This window comes from Mesocricetus auratus, unplaced genomic scaffold (assembly GCF_017639785.1).
Source record: "Mesocricetus auratus isolate SY011 unplaced genomic scaffold, BCM_Maur_2.0 Super-Scaffold_100006, whole genome shotgun sequence".
Taxonomy (NCBI): Eukaryota; Metazoa; Chordata; class Mammalia; order Rodentia; family Cricetidae; genus Mesocricetus; species Mesocricetus auratus.
The window spans coordinates 97,627,313-97,654,129 of NW_024429190.1; the positions used below are offsets into that span (position 1 = coordinate 97,627,313).

The following is a 26,817-nucleotide window of genomic DNA, read 5'->3' on the forward strand; positions in this document are numbered from 1 at the left end:
CTCAGACATTTTTCACTAAGAATGTAGCAGAGGGAGGGAGGTTACCAGGTCACCAAGGACCCAGAAGCCAATTGTGTGTCATCAAGCAAGCCAGGCAATAATAGCAGGGTCTAGAAAGGGATGGAGATCCTGTGCTGCTGCCAGCATCCTCTGTGAAGGGAAATAGTCCAGTCATCCACTGCCGTGTGACAGGCTGCCCCATCTTGGTGACTTAACATGGAACCATTTTATTGTGCTCACAAAGTCCTTAGGGAGTGTGGAGTGAGACCCCTGGGGAGTATCGAGTAAGAGGGTGCTTGTGACAGGGCTCCTGGGAAGACTTCAGCACCGAGGTAGGACTTGTGTGGTGGAGACTGAAATTATCTGGACGCTTCTTCACTGTCGCCTGTGGTGCCTGGTGTGGAGGACTCCAAAGGCTCATCTGCGACTGTTCATAGCAACCTTGTCTCCATGGCGGCTATCTATGAATGACTTGGGCCTCCTCACAGTTTGGTAGCATCGAGAGGAGAGGACTTCCCTGATGGAGGCTCAGGGCTTCAAGAGTATCTGCAGGGAGCAAGGTCAAAATGTAGAACACTTTATGTCATCACCCATATCTTCAGGTCAGAGCTCCTGCAACAGACGAGGTTTAGAAACAAGGACTTGGTCCTCGGCTCTCAGAGGATTGTGGGTGGGCTTAGCCCACGATGGCCCTGCTGCTTCACAGCAGGTGCAGTGGCAGAGGGGATGTGTAATGGGGAGACAGATGCATCTAAAAACGTTTCAGAGTCTTCCAGCTGAGGGCAAACAAGCGTTGCTGTCTTTGTTTTATATGCACGAAGGCAAATCTGAAAAAATTGTTTTTAGGCTAATAGGTATAATGCACAAATGCCTAACAGCACACTGTATTGGACTGGTGGGCTTTTGTTTCAGTTCTTATTTGGAGTGATAGAATAGTTTGAATATTTAGTATTTTAGAATTCATGAAACCCCATCAGCAGATTGTGGTTCTCCTGACTCACACCTAAGAAAACACAGCAGGGTCCAAGCCGGAGTGGAGCTTCAGCCCAGATGCCAATAAGAAAGCTTCGAGACAGTTCTGAGTTCTGCCTCTCAGCTCTTCCCAAGGAGCCTCATCCTGAGATATACCCTATCCTTCCTGAGGGATCCACCCTGCAAATTCAGCAAAATGGTTGTTAAGTCACCGAGGTTGTGTGGCTTGTCACATGGCCGTGAATAACTGGACTTCCCCTGTTCACAGAAGACTGTGGCAGGAGGATATCATCTCCACCCACTTCCAGACTTTGTCAGCTCCTGACTGACTTAGAGACCCAAAACAGCTTCCCAGGGCCCACTTCCCCACTAATGATGACCCATGGTCTTGGCCGCCTTGAAACACTGACTCAGCTAACAAAATGTCTGGATTCCTTGACTAGGTGAAGGGCAAGGAGACTTTATCTGACACCAAAGGTTCTGTGACTGCCACTTGCACTGCCAGCATGCAGGATGTTGAGCAGAGGGGCAGGTCACAAAGTCACCATGTCAACCTCCCTGCCCATCATAACTCTAGAATGTTGGTGGAAGGGCCATGCAGGCAGTGAGAGGCAGGATACCCCCAGAGCAGCTATGTCCCTGGTCCCTATACTCTGAGGCCACCAAGGGGACAGCAGCAGTGAGCATCGGAGAGAGGACACAAGGGCTATTTTCCCTAAGTGCAGGCAGTGGCCGCAGCAACAGAGAAGGGAATCAGAGGTGGCCTGGGGTCCACCTAGCTGGACCCTACAAAGACCACCAAGAAAATGCTGGGCTGCTGCCCCCAGGTGTCTCACTCTGTGCTCTTCCTGTTCACCCTGCTTCCATCACCGATGAGCACAGGGAACTTCCTGTACCAGTACCCTGACAGAGAGTACTACCCTGGGCTGGTCTTAGGCTCCAGAAATTTCCACCACCATGAAGACCAGAACCTAATGCATATGTGGCATCGAAGGAGTTCGGGGGAGAAACCGTGCCAGGCCACCCCTGACATCTACTTTGTCCTGGATAAGTAAGTGGCTTTCCTCACAGGGAACACTGAAGACCCCACCGTCTCCAGGGGCCATGATGGTCAGAAACCAGCTTCTGTGACTGACTTGTTTCCTGAAGTCAGGAAGGCCACCACAGTGCTTCCTGCAGCTCTGTCCGTAGCGTCTTGCCCAGGTCTGGGTTTCCATTGTCCTCCAGCCCAGTGGCTGTTAGGAGCTGACTTCTCGGTCCTGTGAACAGCCCACTCAGGAACTCTGCAGAGATGATTGTTGCCACCAAATGGCCTTTGCTTAGCTATTCCAAGCAGTCAACTTCTTTCTCCTACTTGGAGAGTCAGAGACAGTCCCTGTGCTGTTTGTCTGAGTGTGGCTTTGGGTAGGCTGGGCTAGTCTTTAGGCCCCTCTTGGCTGTCAAGGGAAGGAAGGAAGAGGTTGTGGGCCTGGGCTGGGAGAGCTAGCCTGGACTCCTTTCTCTGAATTTCCTGGCAGGCTATGGCTGTATTTTCTGCCCATTCAACCAGAGCCAGGTTGGGGAAGCTGTGTCTGGGATCTCTTGAATGCTTGCTTGTGTCTTCAAACATCCTGGGCTACAAAGGAGCTTGGGGCTTCTATTTTGAAGTGTGCTCTTGGGTTGGCAAAGTGACTGAGGCACTTGGTGGTGACAAGACTGGGTTTCCTGGGCTCTGGTGACAAGACTGGGCTCTGTTCATCATTTCTGGCTTGGATCATCTTGTTTCTCTTATTCTCCTTGAACACTGGTTGGCGAGTAGGCGTGGATCTAGCCTATTGTTTCTAAGCTGAGCCAGCAACTTAGGGAGCCTCCCTACTCTAAAAGAGGCCTTTTCTCTACCCAGCCCAGGGACTCCAAAACCAGCAGACACATCCTGTTCCTTTGATAGTTAGCACTACTAGGGTTGGCATTTTCCCTTGGGTATCAGGGCCAGATGGGAATGGGCCCTATGGAGCTGTGGGGTGACAGCCTGGTTGAGCCAGTCCTTCTATAGAGTGACCCTTTTAGCTGCCATCCTGTTGTATTTGTCCCACCTACTTCCCTGGACCCCACTGTGGGGTACAGAAGGGAACGAACCCTTCTCTATGATGGATGGAAAGGCTATGGGCACAGACAGGGGTGTGAAATATCATTAATTATACACCTGTTAATGTGCCATGTTCACTAGCACAGCCTGCTGTTTTACAGGTGAATGAGGGTAAATTTAATGTTCAACACTATAATGAGTATCACACCTCAAGGCACCTGTCAAACTCTTCATTCTGATCCCACTCCCTCAAGGCAGTAACATGCAAGTCTAGGTCTTTCCTATTGGGTATGTATTATGGCCTTGTTTGTGCTAATAGGATTATACTTAGTACCTTCTGTTATGTTTGAGGTTTATAGTTCCTCTAGCAACTGATAACTAAAGGGAAAGAGCTCTTAGCTTTTCCACAGTTTGGTTTCCTGAATGACTCTGTCACACTCCTTTTCCCCCATCATGCTTCAATACTATGACTAGGTCTCAGATTTTGCCACAAAAGCCACCCTCAGGTGCCAGTTGATCACTGTTTCATATAAGGATGAGCACTGATACACAAATGGGACAATGTTCCCAAAGTTCTAGGCCCCTGTCTGTCGTAAGGTCTTTCTTCCCATTGCCCTTGAACCCTTGATTTGTCTTGAGTTCTAGAATCCATATCTTCCTCCTATAATCTCAGATTGAAAACTTCTAGAGTCCATGAGCAGGAGAGACATGCAGGGTCCTTGTGAGCCTTAGTGGGAAGGCACTCTTCATAGAGGGACAAAAACAGAAAGCATGTCACCTCTTGTTAGGGAAAAGGACTCATCTGGCGCCTTAGTCTGGGAGCTTCCCAGAGCAAAGTCTGCAAGGCGTTTAGTTTCCATAGTCAAAGCCTACTCATTCACAATGGAGACGGGGTGTGCGGAAGCAATGAGCAGTACATGGGATTTGGATAAAGTTCTAGATTCACCCATAGTTGCTGAGAATACTGTAAAAAACTGACTCTACCTTTCTTCAGAGCTTTGTTTTTCCTCTGTTGTAGAGATTCGCTGATATCACGGGGTTTACCTGTAGGTGCAGAGTACCATGAGGACAATAGTCTTGCTAGTGTTAGGGTCATGTAGCAGTGAGTTTGTTCATCAACTCTACACAGAGCTGGACAGAGGCCGTAGGACACCCTTCTTTGGCGCGAACTATGATAGTTAATATTGACTATTAGTTTGACAGGACTGAGAATCACTCAGGGGCATCCCTCGGACATGAGTATGGGGGGATTTCTAATTGGGCTAACTGGGGTGGGAAGACTCTCCTTAGAAAGTGGCAGCACTGTGTACCTAGAGTCCCAGCATGGACGAAAAAGGAGAAAGCAAGCTGCTCACTGGTGTCAGCCTCTCTCTGCTTCTGGACTGAGGATACATTGGGAACAGCTGCTCCATGCTTCTGCACCACAACTTTCCTACCTCCACAATGGACCACACCCTCAAACCGGAGGCAAAATAAACCCTGAAATTGCTTTGTCAGTGATTTGGTTCCAGCTAGTGAGAAGTGGCTTAGTTGCTGTGAGAAACCGGATCATATGACTTTTAAAGCTTTTAGAACTGATTTGTAATAGTAAAAAGAATTTTGAAATTTGGGCCAGAAAATGCCCACGATGCTGTAAACAAAGCTTCATGGGTCATTCCCGTGGCTGTTGGGAAGACCAGAATCCAAGGTATATGCAGTAAAGTGGTTGATGTGCTCCTGAGGTTTCAGAGAGTGATGAGGACTCTGGGACCTGGGCTAGAGTTTATTCATGGCATATTATGCATGTGTTCTGAGAACTTGAGTGAGAAAAAGTGTTTAACAGAACTGGGAATGTAGCTCAGTCAGTAGAGCACTCAATTAAAATGCATAGAACCCTTGGTTCCATTTCCAGACTGCAAAAAGGGGGCTTGGTGGTGCCTAGCTCTAAGTCCCGCACTTGGAATTAGAGGCAAGAAGATTTTGGGTAAAAATCATTCTACATAACAAGCTTGAGGATAGTCAAGGATATATGAAACACTGTTTTGTTGTTTTGTTTTGTTTTTAGGTAAGGGACTAATTTGTTTGGTGGAAGAAGTTTTAAGACAGGATAGCATGCCATAGGCTGAGAGGATGTGCCATGGTTATTGCTCACTGCTCTTATCTAGGTCTCCAGGGAGAGACAGAGAAACAAACAAGCCAGTGAGATATATATATATATATATATATATATATATGTGTGTGTGTGTGTGTGTGTGTGTGTGTGTGTAGACATATATGTGTGTGTGTGTGTGTAGACATATATGTGTGTGTATGTGTGTGTGTGTGTGTGTGTGTGTGTGTGTGTGGTCTGTGGAGAAAGGAGAAAGTCCAAGTTGCATATAAGGTGGGTGCTGAGAAAAGCAGTTGGAATTGGCATAAAGACTAGCATGCTTAAAAAAAACCTTCTCTGCCATGAAACAATAGGAAAGAAATGCTACCCAGCAAAGACCCCCTCTTCATAAAATCACAAATTGATCAGAAGCAGGAGTCTATGTTGGGAACCCCACTGCAGTAGTTTCTTGCTGGAAAACAACTCCCAGGAAAGTGTTTCCCTGGGACCAGCACACAGAAAGAGATGGAACTGTGGTCTAAGGGAACACAGCTTTATCACAAGCTTGCAGCATCACTTGTGTAGTACAGGCTTGTAGGAACAAAAGATGCAAGGCTTCGCTGGCCATGGTCCATGGTGCCAAAGTTCTCGGAAGCCATTGAGTCCAGAGAGTATGTGAAGCTGAGGAGGTGAAGTCTAAATTTCATTGGACACCCAAGGGGCATCTGCTGAGAAAAGCTGCAGGCATGGATTAGACCTGAAAAAGAAGCCATGAGTGTTGAAGGTAGCATAGCTAGTGGACAAGGACTGCACAAGGAGGATGATTTCAAGACCCCAGATGCTGGGCATGATTTTTGCCCTGCTTAGTTTTGACTCTGCTTTAGTCTGATCTGTCCGTTATGTGTCTCCATCCGCCCTTTTTGGAATAGTGCCCTTTTTGGAATAGTAAGCCTTTACTCTGTGCTAGTATATGTTAGAAACACGTGGCTTGCTTTTAGATGTTACTGGAGCTCACTGCCTTGGTCTCTGAAAGGATCCTGCACCTATACTTTTGAGCAGTGATGGGGCTGTTAAAGACTTTGGGACTTTTGAAGTTAGACCGAAAGCATCTTGTGTTCTGAGACAGCCATGAGCTGACAAGGAAAGGGGTGTTTGCTTTGTTTTGGTGTCCAGTTGACAAGGGGTGAACATGTGATGGCTAATGTTATTAGTTTGATGGGATCTGAGGTTGCTTAGGAGACACATTTCTGGACAGGTATACCGGAGAGTTTCCATGTTGGGCTACCTGAAGTGGGGAGACCCTTGGTAAATGTGGGCCACACTGTTCCATGGACTGGAGTCTCAGCTGGAACCCAAAGGAAACAGCAAGCTGAGCACCACATCCTCCTCTCCTCCCCTCCCCTCCCCTCCCCTCCCTTGTTCTCCCCTCCCCTGTCCTCCCCTGTCCTCTCCTCCCCTCCCCTCCTTTCCTCTCCTCTCCCCTCCCCTCCTCTCCTCTTTTCTCCTCTCCTTTTCTTTTTTCTTTCTCTCTTTTTTGGGGGGGGGTTGAGACAGTTTTTCTGTGCAGCCTTGGCTGTCCTGGAATTTGCTCTGTAAGTCACACTAGCCTTGAACTCACAAAGATCCTCCCATCTCTGCCTCCCAAATGCTGGGATTAAAGATGTGCAGCAACTGACTCTCTTGCTCTTCGACAATGGGTGCAATAGGTTTAACTGCTTCTATGACTTGCCCTCTGTGTTACACTGTAGTCTCAATCTGCAGGCCAAGATAAGCTTGTCTTTAAGTTGCTTTTGTCTGATATTCTGTCACAGCAATAAGAAAAGTGACTAATTCTGTGACAATTACACATATGATGTAACCTTCAGGAAAGTCACATTCGTGGGCAGAAGTGCCACTGGAGGTGAATTCTCTGTCAGTAGGAGTTTCTGACTCACATCACCTGAAACACATGAGCTGACAAAATCCAGAGGCTATGCCAGCCTCAGATTCATTCCATAACACTGCTCAGATTTCAGAGGAATAGATAACCACTGAGCACTTTCCATCCATCCCCATACCCGAAGCACTTTTTGTCTCTTCCTTGACGTAAAGACCAGCAAAGCTGTGGATCACAGACCCTTTGTTTCTGGGATGTGGGTCAGAGGTCAAAAACCCATTTCCTTTACCTGCTTGCTTTCCATCCAGGGACTTATGGGGGAAAAACTGGGGACACGGATTTGAGAGTCAGGACCGGAAAACAAAAGCTATCACGTGACGGGGGAAGTCCTTCTGTATACGTTTCTCTTATTGGTTGATAAACAAAGCACTGTTGGCCAATAGGGAAGCAAGATAGGTGGGACTAGGAGTCGAGGAGGATTCTGGGAAACGTAGTGAAGAGAAGTCACCATGTGATCCAGACAGGAAGTGACATAGCAGGGCAGAATCTGTACATAAACAGGGACAAGCAGGAAAGCACTCTCTTCTCTGTGGAGAAGCTGAGCAGACTCAATGTAGACCTCAAGGGAGTAAGAGGCAGGGACCTTTTCTCTGGTAAAATAAGGCCACGAGGAAATACATAGATTAGTAGTCATGGATTAATAATTAAGACTGAGCTAGCAAATAAGAAACCGTAGCCAAAAGGCCAACAACTTTGTACTAACAAAGCATCCATGTGTTTAACTGGGGCAGAGAAGGGGGGCGGGACCTAGCGGGGCCGGGAACATTCATGTTACAGTCATGAGGACTGGGGACAATGATGTCATGGCGGCAGGGGCTGGGCCTCCATCTCTCCTAGCACTGACTGCTGGAGGAGCCCTTCTTAGCCCAGGGCGGCCGCGCTGTGGAGGCTGGTTGAAGGCTAGGCTCTAACACAGACCTCCACACCCGCCAGCCACAGCTAAGGCCCACCTCCCAGGGAAAACGCCTCTCTGGGGATGCCGGGGAATGTGGGGGTATGTGACAACAGGACTGTCATGAGAGAGAGTGCCAGTGGCACACAGGTATGGAAAAGGAGCCACATATGTTGGGGAAAATCTGATGTTCAAGAGCCCCAGAGTGTAACAAAGACAGCATGGCCCCCGGGCTGGTTGATGTGAGAGAGGGCTGGAAACAGAGAAAAGGGCACGTGGGGAGCCAGAGAGACTCTCCGCAAACACTCAGGGCCTTTCCTGTTTTAAGACTACACAGTCCTGGCCTTGCTGTGCTCAGCCAGCCACACCAATGGGCCTCTCACACGGGTCCTTCCGGTTCCTCCGGATGGGGCTCTTTAACCACCCTCTGTCCATTGCTGGCCCCGGAGAAAGTTACCTCCCGGGCTGCTCTGGTGTGGTAGGCAGCACTGGTGCAGAAGCAGCTAGCTAAGGAAGCCGATGAAAGGCCAGGAGGGGGTGGGGGGAGAGGTCTGGTCCACCGTAACCTGTATCCACCGAGGCATCTCTCCTTTGTCCGTCTCCAGGTCTGACCGCATGTCAAAGGCCTGGCCGCACGTTTACAAGTTTGTGGTGGAGGTGGTGAACAGGTTGTCAAAGTAAGACTTGATGCTGCAGGCTGCTCCGTGATGCGGGGAGGGGGGGGCGGGGGGCGTGTCCTGCTGCGCAGAGGGCACGTTTCTTGGATTTGGGAGGCCTAAGAGTTCCTCATAGCGGGAGCACAGCCCCCGGCTGATGTGCTGAGCAGGGCAGAGGACACAGTACACCAGTCCCATTAAGTGTCTGCAGCTTTGACTGCTCCTGCCTGGGAGCCAGGTGTAGCATAGGGACAGAGTTCACCCTTGAGGCTGCAAGACTCGGGAAGGCAGGGAGACCAGTGACTCAGTAACCAGCACTTGGTCACAGGGTGCTTGGGGCCAAAAGAAAAGGACAGGCAACGAGCCATGGAAGCATGGGAAAGGGCAAGGGTACCTCGGGCAAGGTTAGGGTGGTATGCACAAGGATGTGGAAACACTTCGGTGACAGAGGAGACAACGACAGAGAAACCATTAGGGTGATTCAGGGAAGTGGGCGGTTTCTGAGGCCGGTGAGTGGCGGTAACCAGGGGAGGGCTGGTCAGCTTGGAAACAAGCACGTAGGGGCTTACTAAGCCAGGCCACGGGTTTTAGATTTTCCAGTGTGAGCTATTGGGGGAGAGGCACACACAAGTTCTGTGGAGAGCAGAGGAACAAGATCGAGGCTGAGATCCAACCGAGTCAGCTGAACCCCAGACGGGTCACTGGGGACACGGGACACTTGCAGGAGGGTTTTCTGAGGGTCCTGTGGCAGAGAATGGGAAGAAGGGGAAGTCAGAGGAAGTTCGGTTCCTTGGAGTCAGGATGAGACGCTGAGAAATTTACAGTAGACCAGAGGTGAGGGGGAGGGAGGACCCTATGGAGGTCTTGCCTGTTCAGCCTGGGTGGGTGTGAATAGGGGTGTGTGTACATGTGTATGAGTGTGAGCAGATAGGAGTGTGTGCATGTGTATGAGTGTGAGCACATAGGAGTGTATGACTGTGTATGAGTGTGTATGAGTTTGAGCACATAGGAGTGTGTACATGTGTATGAGTGTGAGCACATAGGAGTGTATGCATTTGTATGAGTGTGAGCACATAGGAGTGTGTGCATGTGTGTGAGTGTGAGCACATAGGAGTGTGTGCATGAGTGTGTATGAGTGTGAGCACATAGGAGTGTATGCATGAGTGTGTATGAGTGTGAGCACATAGGAGTGTGTGCATGCGTGTGCATGAGTGTGTATGAGTGTGAGCACATAGGGGTGTGTGCATGAGTGTGCATGAGTGTGTATGAGTGTGAGCACATAGGGGTGTGTGCATGAGTGTGCATGAGTGTGAGCACATAGGAGTGTGTGCATGTGTGTATGAGTGTGTGTATGAGTGTGAGCACATAGGAGTGTGTGCATGAGTGTGCATGAGTGTGAGCACATAGGAGTGTGTGCATGTGTGTGCATGAGTGTGTGTATGAGTGTGAGCACATAGGAGTGTGTGCATGTGTGTGAGTGTGAGCACATAGGAGTGTGTGCATGAGTGTGTATGAGTGTGAGCACATAGGAGTGTATGCATGAGTGTGTATGAGTGTGAGCACATAGGAATGTGTGCATGTGTGTGCATGAGTGTGTGTATGAGTGTGAGCACATAGGAGTGTGTGCATGAGTGTGCATGAGTGTGTATGAGTGTGAGCACATAGGGGTGTGTGCATGAGTGTGCATGAGTGTGTATGAGTGTGAGCACATAGGGGTGTGTGCATGAGTGTGCATGAGTGTGAGCACATAGGAGTGTGTGCATGTGTGTGTATGAGTGTGTGTATGAGTGTGAGCACATAGGAGTGTGTGCATGAGTGTGCATGAGTGTGAGCACATAGGAGTGTGTGCATGAGTGTGCATGAGTGTGTATGAGTGTGAGCACATAGGAGTGTGTGCATGTGTGTGTATGAGTGTGTGTATGAGTGTGAGCACATAGGAATGTGTGCATGAGTGTGCATTAGTGTGAGCACATAGGAGTGTGTGCATGAGTGTGTATGAGTGTGAGCACATAGGAGTGTGTGCATGAGTGTGTATGAGTGTGTGTATGAGTGTGAGCACATAAAAGTGTGCATGAGTCTGAGCACAGGGATGGAGTAGGGGTTGACTCGGCTGCCTCTCTTTCTCAGGGGTCACATTTCCATAGGCTTCAGAATCTTTCATGAAATATACTCAGTGGGATGCCTACTGGATAAGGCCTCAAAGGTGAAGGGATGAGGATGAGGAGAAGAGAATTTTGTTTGAGTGCCTTCCTTGACACCCTGATGACATCATGTTGAGGTGGTGGCCTCTCATAAACACTGCTTCCTCCCAGCCAGGACCTGCGGGTGTCCATCATCACCTACTCCTGTAAGGGCAACATCATCCTCCCCATCACTGGAGACAGGTAAGTGTTTATGCGAAGGCCAACTAACCCCTGGTGTTTCGGGCCTCCATGGAACTGAGGGCTTGCAGAGACCTCCATGAGGGCTCCTACAGGTGTCCACAGAGTATGTTGTCATATGCCTACATACTGATCCTCACTGCTAACTCCATCCTGCCAACCCCTCGAATTCACTGGAACCCATAATCTTGTGCTTCCAGAAGTTATCTGCATTCTGGAGCAGATTGCCTGAACAACTCTGGCTTTGTATACAAAGGCCATCCTCTGCCTGGGTGACTGGGATAGGGAGATAGCTGGGAACCGGGGGAAGGTTCTGGTCTACAGGGAAAGAGAGCTGAGGCCACTCTGGGGAGGGGGAATCCCAGGGTGGGAGCATGAGTCCAGGCTGGTCTGCACACTACAGGCAGATATGAGGAGCAGGAACCCAAGAGGAAGGGGACCCACTTGTCTGCAGAGTACCAGAGAAAGGATGTTGGGCCTTGTGGGAGGAAGAACTTTGGATGCCTGGCCTGGAACTTGGTACACAGCAAAAGGACCAGAGAGAAAGAGGCGGGACATTTAGGATTAGGGCTGTGCAGAGGTCTAGGAAAGCCCTGTCGAGGGCCTGGCAGAAAAGCCAGGCTCAATGACATGTCCCACACCTATGGAGACGATGACTCCAGTTCATCTGGGAAAAGCAACAAGGGTGCTGACTCCAAGAGTCCAGGAAAGATCTGATGTGCCCTGTGGCTTGCACTTGAGAGGCCCATTGGGTATGAGGTGGCAGAGAGAACATCTTTGGGAAGGATTCCCGGAGAGGCGGTAGGAGCTGAGCAGATGGGTGGGGGCTGGACTGGGATTGCAGGTTGTGATGGGTGTTACCCTCATACTTCCTAGTCTGAGCTGGGTTAGGAAGTCTTCAGAGCTCAGCTCAAAGCAAGATCTCGTTGTCTCCCATAGGAAGCCCACCTCAGAGCCCCCGTGAGTCATCTTGCTGTGTTTTGTGCAGCCTTGTCACACTAGATTATCCTCATACCCCACTTCCTGTCCCAGAACAGCTACCAGACCCAGGCCTGCCTGCTTCAGTGTGTTTTCTCTCTTTTAACAGCACCTGACAGGCTGTGCTGCTTCTAGCCCAGGGACCAACAGAGATGCGTTACGGACAGCCCTCAGGGCCGACTCCCAGGGTTCAGGTTTCTCTGTCAGGAGCTTGAGGAGTCCACAGTTGGCCTGGGGTATAAGTAGACCAGCTGCTGCCTTCATCAGACTGGAGGAGGGAGTCATGCCAGGGCTGTGTGACAGTGGAGATGGGAGCCAGGCAGCGGTTCAGCTGGTGGCATAGGCCCCTTCAGCCCCGCCCACTGAGTAACAGAGTGCTTAGAAGGGTGATCTTGGCTTCAGGGTTCCAATTCCGATCGTGGGTCCTCATGAGAGTCCTTGGCTCTGACACTCGCTAGAACGTCTCCTGTCCTAAGCTGGCTCTGTGCTCATGGGACCAGAGGCAGAGAAAGCTTGGGGATGTTTTGTCACTGTCCATAGTCTTCATGTCACCCTTACTCTTGATTTTTTTCAGAGAAGAAATCCTCAAGGGTCTTGGAAGAGTGAAGTATAGCATCCCCGCAGGACATGAGCATGTTTACAGAGGACTGTGGAAGGTGTGGAGGGCTTGAGTCCCATATGCATCCAGTGCCGTGGGGTCAATTCACAATGTCTCCCATTTTTCTTTGCTTTCCTTGCAGGCAAATAATCAGATTAAAAAGGTCAACTCGGGAGGTGAGCTGCCTGCGCTTTAGTCGGGTGGGTCCCCACAGAGCCTCGGTTCCCTTGGGAAGTGCAAATCTCCAGGCCTCTTCTAGTGCTTGTCCATCTGAGCCCCAAGCCTCCGTGAGCACAGCGTTGTCTGTGACGCTTCTGAGAAGGGCAGGAGGCCCCATATGGCTATGTGTGGGTGTCGCTCATGCTGAGATCTTTGGCCTACAGATGGCCTTGTGAACAGAAAGGAGAAAAACACAGTGACCTATGCATGGAGCCAGGGCTCGGTGTCCCCTTGGCTGCCAGATCTCTGGTTTTCAATTCTTTTTCTCTTGACCCGTCTCTTACACTCATGTGTTAGGCAGTGCAAGGGGCAGGGCACAGTGAGCATTCATGGTCCGGGGTGTGGACCACTGCACTTGTTTGGTAGGGCAAGTAGGGAAAGATGCTTCGAGCATGTGGATCCCTTTGCCTAACACCTTCTGACTTATAGTCTTGATCACTGGGCCCAGGGTTACTGACAGTACACCTCCAGGACTGCACCCAGAGTTAGCACCAGCTTCCTTTGCCTCACCGGGCACCCTCAGCCTCAAGGATAGGCTGAGCAGTGACGGGGCCAAACCCACCTCTGTAGGCTGCTCTTGACCCCTATGCCTCCTAATCTGTAGAACAGGTAGTGGACAAAGTTACTTTTCACTCTGGGGACGGCTGAATGGTGGGTTCCGGGTCTGGGCTCCTGAACCAAATGGCTAAGGGGTTGAGGAAACTGGACCTGTATTAGATAGTGCTGGGCTTGACAGCCTGTTGAGGTCTCAGAGGTTCTGCAGGCCTCTCCTGGAAACTCAAGCACCAAGTCACTCTTGCTTTCCTGCAGGTGTCCAGCGTCCCAGCCTGATTATCTGCTTGCTCAACAGCCCTCTGGATGATGATAACTATAAGTACTCGTTGGTGGAGGTGAGCCCAGCCATCTTCAGCCACGTCTCCTCCACGCTGTGTATGCGGGTGGCTTATATGTAACCCTTGTGTTCCTCTTAGGCTAATGATGCTCGGAAATTGGGAGCAACTATATACAGTGTGGGTGTGGGCCACTCTAGGAGAAAGCAGGTAATAGTCCAGGTGACCGGATGCCCCTCTGAGCCCCGGTTAAAGTGAGTTCTCCCAGAGGTAGTCATCTCGTCTACTCCGGTGGTGTAGGCAAAGGCCAGCCACTGCAGCAGGATGGCAAACATGATTGAGACTCTTTTCCCAGGTAGGGTGATGAGAGAGCTCACTGTTTCCAAAGCCTCGGCTGTGGGCAGAAGCCAGTCTCTGAGCAATGATGGAATCAAATGACTCCTGGCTGGATGCTCAAGCCACTTCTCTCTTTTAGCTAATAGGACTTGCAGAAAATCCAGAAAATGCATTTACAGATAAGAAAGCTGAATACCTGAAGGACCTCATTTTCCCAGTGAGTGCATTGGGTATTGGCAGAGGCGAGCACAGGATTCCTGTAGCTTACTTTTCTGACCTTGTTTACTGATCTCTATGTTCCAGATAGCTTCCAAGGTCTGTCCATCCCTTAAATCTACAGACACCCCCCATATATGTATCAGAGGTAAGAGCTGAGGACACGGTTGTACACTGACAAATGTGTTGCATGCACATATGTTTGTGGTGTGTGAGTGGTAGGCATGCATATCAATTTCTGGATGGTGTGTAAACTTTTTGGTGCATTTGGTTTACATGGTATAATTCTGTGTCTATGGGTTTTGTGTTTTGATTATATAATGTATTTTTATGTAGAGATTTTGGGTTGTGCATATTTGAAGGTATTGTGTACACAAAGACTGTATATATGTTGGAATATGGATAAGTATGGTATGTGTATATGTGGGCAATGAGCATGCATGGGATAACTATGATTCGGGTATAGTGTAATGTACATTTGGAAGGTACATGCTGTGATGACATAGAAATACATGTACAGTTACTTGCTTATTTATCTCATAACAAGAGTGTCATTGTTAAGCTAGAACAAGGGTATAAAACTTTCAATGAAACCTATATGGAGCCACCAGTCCATTCAGAGAAGCTTGGTTCCTTCCAGAGAAGTCAAGCATTCCACACTCACAAAACGAGGACAGTAGCTTGGTGGCAATCACATTGAGAGATGAAGAGAAAGAACTGGGAACAGAGGACAGCTACTGTGTTACTAGAAGCGTAAGGGACTCTCTGTGTCAACAAAAATGTCTATGAAGACAGCCATGTTCACTTTACCTCAGCACTGAATTGGTAGATGCTTGACCCTGAGGACTGAAACTGACAAGGGTGACATCTGTCCATTCCAGCCTCCCCAGGTCAGCTTAGAGAGGTCACAGGTGTGTACAGTCTTGGGAGAGCTGCCTCTCTTGGTCAGGATCATAGTATATTCAGGCTTCGTGTCCACTTTTGTGACTGGCATTTGTGTCCGGCAGAAGAAGGCAGGACAGGGAGGTCTGAGTTGCTGTGCTCCCTTCAGTCTAGGCGGCTGGATCCTGACATCATGGCTCTTGGCTTGGGCAGACAGGACAATGATCACATCTGAGCTCTGCTACCCATGGCCCTCAGGAGGACAAAGGGCTGCTCATCAGAGGGGCTACAGTGTATCCTCTGATGGAAGGAAATGGCGTGCACAGGCTGCACAGGCCATCAGTGAGATTAGGGACCATGGATAGAGAGGTGACAGGGACAGCATCTAGAAGATGGCAGGTGTTAATGACAGAATCTGAGCCTGATATTTCTGTTTTGGTTCTTGGCCCTACTCTGTCCCTTGTCCTTCCCCATGTTGTGTAAGAGAGAGGAGACTGCTGTGTGGAAGAGTGGAAGGGAGAAGCCTCCTTTCTCACAGCTCTCTTCTGTTTCTGGGTAAAGGAGCCCAGTCATACAGCCTTCCTTGGTGTTTCTAATTGTCCCATGGACAAAAAGGCCATGGTGTCTGGAAATAAGTGACAAACCCCAGATGAAAACATGAGTTGTCTCCAGTGGGACAGGTGCCTCCAGACATCAGTTCAGTCACAGACCCGTTAAACCTTTGGCCGTCTTGTCACATACAGAGTGTCCGCTGTTTGGAGGGAAGACCAAAGCAGGATGCTGTGTCCCAAATGAAGCAGAATGGGCTGTTTCCTATGGCTAGCACTGAGTCAGCCTGTGTTCCAGGGAGTCTGAAGAGGGAGGAGAGTCCTTGGTCAGCTACCCTTGGGCGTCTGAAGTGTTAGGACACAGGCATACGGATGAGCTGGGTCTAGGCCCTTAAGCATCTGGGCAAGGTCACAAGCTCAGGAAATCCTACCTGGCTTCTGTGGGGAGAGGCAGCCTGCTGCCTACTCTGTGTCTCCTGTACACAGGCATCCGTGCCAGTGCATGTCCTTACTGCTGCAAGGAAGGGCTTGCCAGCAAGCTGGGACCAATATGGATGCTGGTTCACACAGAGACTCTCCCTTGTAGGAGGCCACCAGGAAATTCCATGTTAGGGGGTGGAGAGCAGATCAGAAGGAAGGAAGCACCAGCTCTCCTAATGGAAATGTTGTCCTTGCAGAATCAAGACCAGTGGTTCTTCGTGGACATGGCTTTGACTTTGCCATGCGTAAAGAGGAGGTCATTTGCAGGTTCTATTTAAGCGACATGAATATGAGTGTCAAAGGTAAGTGGGGTCACGTCTCTCAGAAGGTCTCCCCCCTCGTCGACCGTCCTGCTGGACACGGGAATAGTATGGATAAGTGACCATTGCCCTGGATGAGATACTTGGGATGCCACCTCCTTTGATGGCACTTTACCAGTGCTCCTTTAAGCTTATCACATACAAGGAAAAGTCTTGTTTCTATGCTTTATTCTGTGCCCTACATTCATCTAATTCTTACACATTTTTATCATGGACAACCTTTTAATATAGTCCTCATTTTAAATCATTTCCTTTCCTTCTTCAAATTTCTCCTGTCTCCCTAGGCCCTGTTCCTCTCAAATTCCAGGACTCCTCCTCTTTGCTACTGTTATAAATGCATAGATACAACTTGCTGAATCCATTCACTGTTGCATGTGCCCATGATTCCAGGGCTGAGCTCTTGGCACTGGATAATCACATAGGAGGCCCCTTGGGAGACTCCTTCACCCTCCTACTCAGAATCCCTTAGGGACCTATAGGTGTCTTGGGTGGTGGACAGTCTTTTTTTTTCTATTTTCCCTTTCTACTGTAGTTTTAGTAATATTTTGACTTCATTTTTTGAAAACCTCATGACTTATATCTTCATGGTTTAATTTTTACTTTCCTTCTTACACTTAATTGTCAATGTGTTTTCAAATTTTCTCATTTTAGGGAACTTTGTTTGATATTTTATTTCTTTTTATTAATTTCACAGTATTTTCTTCTCCCTTGTCCTTAATTTCCTTCTCTACTCTCTACTTATTTATCTTTTACTTATTTAAAAACTCCCTTTTCTCCCATTTCCCTGTCTGAGTCCTTCATCTTGTTTACTGTCACTGCACTTATTCTAAACAATGTTTTTTTTCTATCAGCTACAAATAAAAACAAAATCACATAAGTTTTCAGGAGATCATGATGTTAGGCAAAATTTTTGAGGTCCAGAAAGACAGATGGCACATGTTTTCTCTCACTTGCGGAATCTCCTCACCCACCCCGTGAGTGTGTGCACGCGTGTGTGCGTGTGTGCGTGTGTGCATGTGTGCATGTGTGTGTGTGATCTTAGTCCCCAGTAGGTGAACCCTGAGGTGCAGGGGCTCTTGCTGCCTGCTTTTACGGATGCTGGGGTGCTGGGCAGAGTTGGGGCCTGCCAGCAGTTTTTGGATTGAAGAAGGTAAGGAGGAGATTGCTGCTTATTGGTCAGCTCTGCAGGAGGAGTGTGGCGATGGTAGAAAGGACACATCCTTGGTGCTTTTGTCATTTTCTTTTAGATGTAAAAGCCATCAATTTAACCAAGACTACTGTTACTTGTCCTGGACCAATCGTAGAGCTGCCAGGAAAGTAAGTGTGGCCCTTGTTGGAGGGAAGAGGTCAGTGTTTGCCAGCATAGTGTGACATATAAGCTGGCCCCTCTGCTGTAGAGCACCTGTCTGCCTGCAGGTAGGCTCCAGGACCCTCCTACCTGTCCCTCCCCGGTGCTGAGTGGTGCACAGTGCTCAGGCTCAGTGAGGGCAGGATGCAGGAGGTGATGGGACTAATGACCAGAATGTTCTCTGATCATCTCTCTGGTGCAAGTCAGTGTGGTGATACCGGGCGCCTCTCCCTAATGCCTTAGCTCAATGCCTTTGTTCAAAGGCCATGTGATGTAGGTGTCTCTCATGGTCTAATCTGCAGTCCGTCACTATCGTTGAAGAGGTTCACTCCTAGGTCCTCTGAAAATGAGCTCTCTTTGCGCACAAGTCCACTCTCCAGCAGCTGAGAGTGCCTGAAATTTAGTGTAATAAGCACAACAAGAACTGAGGCTATTTCTTAAGCCAAGCCCAAGGTCCTTGTCACCAGTGTCTGTCTCTGTGTTAGAGTGATCTCTGTTCTACTCAGCCTGGACAATGGAAGAAACTTCATGAATAACAACGTATTCGTTGCCAGCAAGCTATGTGTGAGTACCGGGGTGGGGCCGCAACCCCATCTGTGCAGATCCTCGGGTCGGTGCAGATCTGCCTGGTAGGGCAAAGGGGCAAAGGGGTCCCACGCAGGGCCCGAGGGCGGCTTTGCACACACAAGCAACTTAGGTGAGCCAGCCTAGTTTCCGGAAGGGTCAGTAAGGCATGAACCAAGCTTTCTTCCAGGGTCTTTCCATGTTGTCTAGGGTGTGTGGCCCTTCCACACGGGTGTCCCAGGTCCAGGAATATGGAAGTCCACTCTGGCAGACAGGGTATGTGTGACAAAGAATTGGAGCCATGGCCACTATTGTGGCCCCACACACACTCTATGCCCCCTACCCTCAATCACGTTTGGTGACACCAGAGACCAGCGCAATGTGACTGAAGAGTGTGTACATGAAAGGTTTCTCTTGGCTCATAAGAAGTCCACAGAGCTGAGTGGCGTCTCTGGGTTTGCCTGGCTCATTCCTCATATCCACACTCAGGATGGGTGGGAAAACTCGTTTCTGCTCCTTCATCACTCACCCCCACTAACATTGCCAGACATAAGCCCCGAGGCAGAGAAGCCCCATGTCTTCAGTGCCCAGCAGCAGCTATCATTACATCGTCCAAGCGGTCTCTGCTTTCGGGCAGGCGATCGTGGGCCCCAGGCACCTCCTCCAGTGATTTCTACAGCCTCTGACTCAGGAGTGTTGGACAGGCTGCAGCCCACTCTCAGATTGGGAGAGTAGTTCCCATTCCTCAAGTTCTGTGGTCTGAGCCTGAGCCAGAGGCAGCTGAGAACTCTGACCTTGCCAAGTGCCCATGAAGGCGGGCATTGCTTAGGTCACAAGATGTGGCTCAGAGGAAGCAAGGTTGAGCACCAGGCTGGGGAGTTAGGAGGTGGGCAGAGAGGTCTTAGTCTTGTGGCCCTGCCAATCTCAGAGATGCAGCCTCTCCCAGTGACTTAGTCACCCATACCTAGTGCACCTTCAGCTGAGGCCATAGTGAAGGCCATGATCCTTTGACCACAGAGGATCCTGGACCAACCTTACTTTGGCAAAAGACTTGGAGCAGGGCCAGAGGCAGGAGCCCCTTGTGATCCATCAGTTCCAAGAAGTCCGAGAATTAGAATAGAGAATGAGAAGCCAAGCTGCAGATACCAGGGAGGGCCTTGCACAGTTGCCCTAGGTCTCTGCAGGACGTACTCCTGGAGGCGGTAGCATGTAACCTTTCCCTACCACAGGGTGCAGTCCTGCACACAACCAAAACCACCACCACAACTACAACTACAACCACAACCACAAGGAGGCCCACAACTACAACAACACGTAGGACGACCACAACTACAACTACAACTACGACTACGACTACTACCACAACCCCATCTACCACCACAACCACACCTACCACGACCACAACCACACCTACCACGACCACAACCACGCCGACCACGACCACTCTGCCGACGACCACTGAAAGCCCCACCACCAAACCTACCACCCCTTTGGTCACAGAGGAACTGAAGCCCAGCAGCGATAAGTTCATTTTTGCCCCTATACTCCTGGCCCTGCTGCTGACTCTGTTGTTGATTGGTTGTTTCTGGCAGCTGTGCTGTCTTCCGGTGAGTACCCCTACCTGCTCAGTCTGGGACCCAGGAACATACCCTCCACCCAAGAAGCGTAGACACAGGGTGGCACCATGATCTTGGGGATGACAGAACTGGCAGGTCCCATCTCTATCCAGGGGAGCAGAGGACAGTAGAGAAAGTCAAGACCAGCGTGGAGGCCAGGGAAGACTGCAGGATACTGAGCTTCTCTCAGAGGAAGGGAAGGGGTGTGGGCTCTGATGTGGGAGGGGCTAGGGCGGGGCTAGGGCGGGTATGCAGTAATTCAGCTGCTGGGCTCCCCCAGGATCAGCACCTGGACCCAGCTCATCGCTCACCACCTGCAGAGAAGGGTGGGGACTTACTAGATGAGGCGTGGCCTGCAGCACACAGCAGCCCGGGCATGGGCACCCACACCAATTGCAGGATCTGTACACCCCTGCTCCAGATCAGGCGCCCCTGTCTGCAGAGCTGAGGCAGAGCCATTCTGTACAAGCCAGCTTCTTTTGTCTGTTTTACCTTCCAGCCTGTCGAGGAGCTGCCCCCACCTAAGCCCCAGCCACAGGTAAGTCATGCTGTGGATGCTGACACTGTCACATGCCTATGGACAATAGCCTTCAAACAGGCATCGAACACCTGCCTGTACTCAGGAAGGAAGAAGGTCAGAGGGTCTCAGAGGGTCTAGGAAGGGGCTCAAGGTGACACCACTCAAACTTTCAGGGCCTCCTGCCTTTGGCCACACGATCAGCAAGCACCCTGTAGAGCTGTTTCAGTGTGAGCAGCTGTTCCTACTGACTCCGTGGCTTTCAGGGGGCCCCAAAGGACTCTGATACTGAGGTTGCAGCTTGGCTCCTGAGAACAGGCGTCTCTGTCAAGTCCTCGGGCCCATCCCCGTGTTAGAGGTCTTCTTACTCTATTAGATCTGTCTTCATCCCCATCTCCCGGCAGAGTAGAGGGGTTGGCTGGGATCAGCCTAGGCTCCTGAGGGATAGGGAGGATGAAAGAGTCCCAGTGGCCCTGAGCTGTGAGGGATGTCCCCAGGGAAGTGCAGGAACAAGGTGGGTGAGCATCTGGGGCTCACACTGGGTGAGGACCAGAAGTCGTAGTGAGAGGCGGGGCAGGTGGGGCCTGGGTTTGGGATGGGATGGGAGCAGTGACCTGGGTGGGTGGGGATGCCTATTCAAAGGGCAGAGACAGATGGGACAGTTACCTGCTACTGCTGGCTCACTGTAGAGCAACCAGGTCAGGCTTCCGCCAGAGCCAGGCTGGCCTCAGAAGTGGGCTGCTGTTATTTCATTAAGCTCCATATCTGAAAACTGTGGGGAGGGAGCTCTGCCTTTCTCCCTGTGAGGGGTCAACGAGTCACACTAAGAATGCCGGGAAAAGGTAGTAGACTATTTACTCAGATAGAAGTAACTTACGTGAGAAACTGGGAAGCTAGGAAGCTCTCTGAAACGTGGCCAGCATCCAAGGGGAGAGTGCCAGGCGGCCCTCTCTCTATTTATTCCCCTCTCCTTCATGTACCTGTAGCCATGCCCGTTGGGGTGTGGCTAAAGCTGCAGGTGCATCTCTCCCTACATCTTCCCGTGGAAGACGCCCCTCGGGTGTGGAATACATCTTTCCATTCACCCCAAAACAATAGCTGAGTGGCCTCACAGTGCCAAGCGCTGTGCAAAGCACAGACAGGGACAGACAGGAATTTCCTCTCCTGTCAGCCCAGAGAGAAGAAGCCACCGTCTGCTCCAGTGTCTCCCCCGGCACCAGCACCAGCACCACCTGTAATTCCGTCCCCCATTATCATCGTCTGCTGCTGCACCTGTGGTGGCCTGTATGTGAGCAGAGACATGGAGGTGAGGGGGCCCTGTGGGTGCCTGGGTGTGGGAGAGTGCATCTCCCGTGAACAGGATCCGAACTGATATGTGTCTGAGAACAACCACATGCAGTCCCTAGGGAGGAGAGTGTGCGGGGGGGGGCAGAGCACTTGTCCTCTTCCAGCTCAGGCCCTCCTCGTTTGCAGCATCCTGGGTTTGGGACGGTGTTGTGGAATGTTAGTCTAACTATGTAAAGATGTGTTACATCTGCTTACGGGATGTTGGTTTAACTATGTAAAGATGAGCTGTTTAACTATGTAAATGTGTTGCATTTGTTTACCTTGTCTGCCAAGGCACATGATTGGTCCAATAAGAAGCTAAATGGCCAATAGCAAGGCAGTGAGTAGAAGAAGGACTTCCTGGCAAAGAGATTAAGTAAGAGGAGGAATCTAGGTTTGACAGAAACAGGGAGAGAAGGGAAAAACAGGGAGATGCCAGGGGCAGCCCGCCAGCCACAGAGAAAACTGGAAATTAGGACTACAGAATGAAAGAAAGGTAAAAAGCTCCAAGGCAAAATGTAGATGAAGACAAACAGGTTAAATTAAGTTATAAGAACTAGTGAGACAAGCATAAGCTGAAGGCTGAGCTTTCATAATTAATAAGAAGTTTCTATGTTGTTATTTGGGAGCCGGTTGGTGACCAAAGAAAATTCAAACAACAGGACAGTGGCTATCGCCTTATCTGGCCAGTCCCTTATCCTCAGTGGCATTTTCTTATCTCTGACAGTGTCTCTGAAACAGGTGGATAAGTCAAGATAGACTGAATGACAAAGAGGTTTGTAAATCTAGGGACAATAAAAAGAAAGACAGTCCCTAAACACATTTGCCTAAACACAGAAGAAGGTCAGTGCCTCTGATCAACCAGCTCCAATTTCTTTGGAGTTGACTACGTGGTTCTACTGCCAAGAGAGAGCAAAGAGTTATAGGTTGTCACAAAAAAACCGACATAGAGTTGAGCTCTGGGGGGCAGACAGCCAAAGCCTTCTATCATCTAGGAGGTCCAGGTCTGAAGGAGGAAAGCTGGCCTGGCAGCAGCCTGGGCTCCTGTCTGTTTTCCTCTTGTATTAGTCCTCTTCTTCCTTGGTCCTGCCGCTGTGATGGTCCCTGCTTCCTTATGGAAACTTGGAGTCCCTTTGCAGCCTCCCGTACTAGCTGAGACCCGGCCCTGCCTTCCTCCTGCCTATGGCATGAGGAGAAGGCCACAGAAGTTCTCTGGAGGAAGAGGGGGCTATTGGCCACAGGCCTAGCCTGGCATACAGGGCCTGGCCCCACCCACCACACCAGTCCTGTTGAGTGTGAACTTTAGAGATGAGGCTGTGGGGTTCCCAACCCCTGGAGCTAATGCTCTTCTGCTCTCTATGCTTCTGCCCTGGTCCGTGTCACCTGCCACTGAGCGGGACAAATGCTGCTTACCTGCCTCTCCTGCGTGTCCCCTCTCCAGGTCCGTGACCACATGGTGACTCCCCTAAAGGCCTCTACTTGCCACCACACACCCCTCCGGCCACTAAACTTCTCAAAAGTCAGCTGCTGGCTTCTCTCCCCACAGAAACACTGCTTTGTCTCATCCCAGATTCTTAAATTGTACCCCACAGTGACAATCCCAGGCACTCAAGGTTGTAGGCTCCTCTCTCCAGTAGCACACGTGGACTCCTCCTCAGAATTCCTTGAGCATGGTGTCTTAGAACGAGGATCCTTATGGGTTCCGGGGCAGAGTCCATGCCTCCTTCTTCCTCGTGATCCTGTGTCTGTTTTCAGGGCAATGTGACTGTGTGCAACTTCAACCCCCTATGCTGCCACCGGTTGCCATTGATGTGGCCTCATTCTGGTGACCAGGTGAGTGGCCCCCAAGACCGTTCCAAAGGGACAGAATGGCAAATGATTTTTCCTGTGATGGCTGCTTTTTGTGGCTCAGAACCAAGTCCCAGAAGGAGCTGAGGAAGAGTTCCCAAGACTCGAGACCTGATACTCATGAGCCTCCTAGAGCCACCGGGAAGTCAGTGGTTGGTTACTTGGGCCATGGTTGACAGTAGTGTCTGAACAATAGTGACCCCACTTATCAGGCAGTAAAGGTACTTCGTGTGTGTGTGTGTGTGTGTGTGTGTGTGTGTGTGTACATACACATGTGTTAAGTAGGTATTCTTGCCCGTGCATGTGTGTGAATGTAGGTCAGAAGTCAACAATGCATGTCTTCTTCAATTGTTCTCCTGTTAAGTTTTGAGACAGGGTGTCTTATTAAACCTGAAACTTGATGCTTCTACTAGACTGCTTTGTCAGTGACCCCACGGACTCTGTTTATGCCTTGCTCAGTACTGGGGTTAAGAACACAGGCGGGTGTTCCCAGCTTTTGTGTGGGTGCAGGGGATGTCACTAAGACTAAGGTCACTCTTACAGGGTTACTTCAGGTCTGGCTTGTCCTAATAGTGCTTCCTGGGCTCCGGGTGACCAGTTGATTGTCTGCACAACAGTGGTTGGTAGAGTGGGGTGTGAATCCTCTCCTGAGCCCGGAGGAAAGAGGGATATTTGCCTTCTTCAGTCCAAGGTCCTTGACATTCGTACGGCAGAGTGCAAGGTCTGAGGAAGTAAATAGAGGCTCCTGTGGGTATTTGTGTGAGGTCTCTAAGCTGGGTTATAAAATGCACTAAGACTACCAAAGAGAGTCAGGTGGCACACACCTTTAATCCCAGCACTCAGGAGGCAGAGGCAGGAGGATACCTGAGTTCAAGGCCAAGCTGGTCTGCAGAGCAAGTTCCAGAACTTCCAGGGCTACACAGAAGTACCCTGTCTTAATAAACAAACGAACCAAAACAAAACAAAAACCAAGAGGTTTTATCTAAGTGGATTCACACATGTAGACCAAACAGTTCTTTAGTTGATAAGATTCATGAAGTATTTCACCCTTACACAGTGCCTCCTCATGCTCTGATAAACACACAGCATCCCGGGAAGAAAGAGAGGGGAAGAGTGCAAAGGGGCTTGTTGAAAACCCTGCCCAACAATTCCTGCCTGCATCCCCCTTGCTGAGCTCACTCCCATGGCCACATTGGGACACGTGCCTTCCTAGCTGGACACCTTGCACTCCTCTGAAAATCCACCTGCTCTCTTAGAGAGGGCAGATGACGTAGAGTTACTTGACAGCATTTGCTTTTTTTTTGCTATTATGAAGAGGGTAAATGATGTTGGGTTACTTGACAGCATTTGCTTTTGCTGACCCCCATAAGAGCTGAATTACAGACAGCAGACCGCAGATAGGTTTAGAAGCAGCCCCTCTGGTCTGGCTTAGAGTGAATGACATGGAAGGCTTTTGTAAAAGACCCAATAACGACTCTTCAGACAGTCATCTGGGCACAAAAAGCTGGCGGAGGGGCGCACAGGCAGACATGTTGTGAGTGAAGTCTGTATGATTCAGGGCTTCCAGGTTGGAGCATGTGGTGATGGGCAGGGGTCAATCCCAGGACTGTGCCCAGTGGGCATAGGCATAGAGTGAGACAGAGTCCTCTGCGTTGAGAGGCGTGTGCACTGAGAAGCACCTGCTTATCCCCCATCTGGCTTCCTTGCATCTGCTGCGTGAGAAAACAGAGTCCTTCCCCTTGGAAGGTTCAGCCTCCCTTAGTCCCGAATGCACCCCTATTTCCTGCACCAGAGCGTGTGCGGCCCCCTGGGCTGGTCACAGACTTTGCACACTGAAGTGTGGAATGACTTCCATGAGCTAAAATCAAGCTGTTTCCAAGAACCCGTCCTTACTGAGGTTGTGGGAGAGCCCATTTCCTTGCCTTCGTGACCTTTGGAGAGGAAGACCCAGGCTTCCATAGTGCCAGGCCCTGTCTCTACCTACAAAGCCAGCAAGGCAGAGTCTTCCAGTAGTTCCCTGCCCGTATCAGCCCTGGTGTTGTCTCTTGCTGGAGTTTGCATATGCTCCTCTTATGTCTCTAGCATGGCTCCCCATACTCATATCCTGGATCGCATTCACAGAAACCCTTTTTCTGGGTAGGGCTCAAAAGACAAAGTTTGTCAAGGCCGGAATGTGAGGGTCTTTCCTGGTTTCCACACCATCCAGACTCCTGCTACCTGCACCAGATCTGGAAGGAGAGTGACAGTGGGACTCTAGGACCCAGGGGAGAAGAGAGGCCATCCCAACCTACCCTGTGGGTCTGTGGTGCTTCCTACCACCAGGTTTCAGGGCCTGGCTGCAGTGCTACCTCATTGTTCTGTCTCTCCTCTTTCCTGCAGGGGCGGTGCACCAACATTGCCTTCCTGAAGGCTCTCTGTGCTCAGGACCCCTGCAGCCCCAGGGTCAGCCTGCCACCAAGCCGAGAGCATCTGCCTCTAGTCTCCTGCTCTCAGAGCCACCAGTTCCTAAGCAGCTGCTCCAGGCACCCATCCAGGTTGCAGCTGCTCACCCCTCCCTCCTGTGTTCCCAGAGCCCACCTGTCACTCCCGCCTATGTAGGGAACCTCTCAGGTGCCACGGAGCCAAGACTGGGAAGTCTTTCCTGCTGTATTCTGGGTATCAGGGCTAGCATTTTAATAAAGGAAATACTAGACTGGAGCATGTTACTCATTAACAAATCTGTCATCTGCTGCACCTGCCAGAACAGGGCTCTCTAGCATCCTGTGACTGGACAAAGGCCACTATGATTTCTGACATCTCTGTCTTTATCTGCCTCAAAAGGGAAAACATTTCTGTAAAACCCTCTTCCTCCCAGCTTTTGAGTTACAAAGACTAGCTTAGTCCCTTTCCTTCAATATTTATAAAGGAAAGCTTTTGAATGTCTCATCTATTGAGGCCTGGGACCCTGGTCCCTAGTTTTAGGCTACTCCTATCTTACATGTCCTGGAGGGAGGCAATGCTACTTCAGCACCAAGACTTCTCTCTCCAGACCCGCCAGGCCATCCCCAAGTCCAGCAGATTTTAGAGGACTATCTGGAGGAGACACATCTCTACTGTGCCTTTGTCAGTATCAAATGTGCTCCATGGGAGCTGTGCCTTGTGTGAAGCGCTCAACCATCCAGCCTGCCCATCGTTTCCACGTGACTACCCGGCTGCTGGACACACAGGAGCTGACAGAAAAG

The 26,817-nt window shown here is 50.2% G+C and overlaps 1 protein-coding gene across 7 annotated transcripts; it reads left to right on the forward strand.

Annotated features, from left to right (window-relative positions):
• The first annotated feature begins 7 nt into the window (after window positions 1-7).
• LOC110342329 (anthrax toxin receptor-like) lies at window positions 8-26,293 on the forward strand. Of its 7 annotated transcripts, XM_040747711.1 has the most exons (19): window positions 8-602; window positions 1,909-2,023; window positions 8,539-8,610; window positions 10,717-10,792; window positions 10,906-10,973; window positions 12,523-12,604; window positions 12,689-12,722; window positions 13,576-13,655; window positions 13,737-13,805; window positions 14,071-14,148; window positions 14,235-14,295; window positions 16,255-16,359; window positions 17,625-17,694; window positions 18,193-18,289; window positions 19,519-19,896; window positions 20,405-20,443; window positions 21,594-21,728; window positions 23,504-23,581; window positions 25,976-26,293. In XM_040747711.1, the coding sequence occupies exons 1-19, from the start codon at window positions 521-523 to the stop codon at window positions 26,192-26,194; spliced, it is 1,938 nt and encodes a 645-aa protein (XP_040603645.1). In that variant the 5' UTR covers window positions 8-520; the 3' UTR covers window positions 26,195-26,293. The 7 variants fall into 7 exon arrangements, with proteins under 7 accessions (XP_040603645.1, XP_040603642.1, XP_040603643.1 ...); XM_040747708.1 differs by lacking the exon at window positions 8-602 and having other exon boundaries at window positions 1,565-2,023; XM_040747709.1 differs by lacking the exon at window positions 8-602 and having other exon boundaries at window positions 1,565-2,023; window positions 18,211-18,289.
• The last annotated feature ends 524 nt before the right edge of the window (window positions 26,294-26,817 follow it).

What these genes read in the sequence shown, in the direction of transcription:
- LOC110342329 (XM_040747708.1), top strand. Translation starts at nt 1,779, where the DNA reads ATGCTGGGCTGCTGCCCCCAGGTGTCTCACTCTGTGCTCTTCCTGTTC. An exon ending in GTGGTGAACAGGTTGTCAAA is followed by an intron (nt 8,611 to 10,716) that starts GTAAGACTTGAT and finishes TCTCTTTCTCAG; the next exon opens with GGGTCACATTTCCATAGGCT. An exon ending in TACTGGATAAGGCCTCAAAG is followed by an intron (nt 10,793 to 10,905) that starts GTGAAGGGATGA and finishes CCTCCCAGCCAG; the next exon opens with GACCTGCGGGTGTCCATCAT.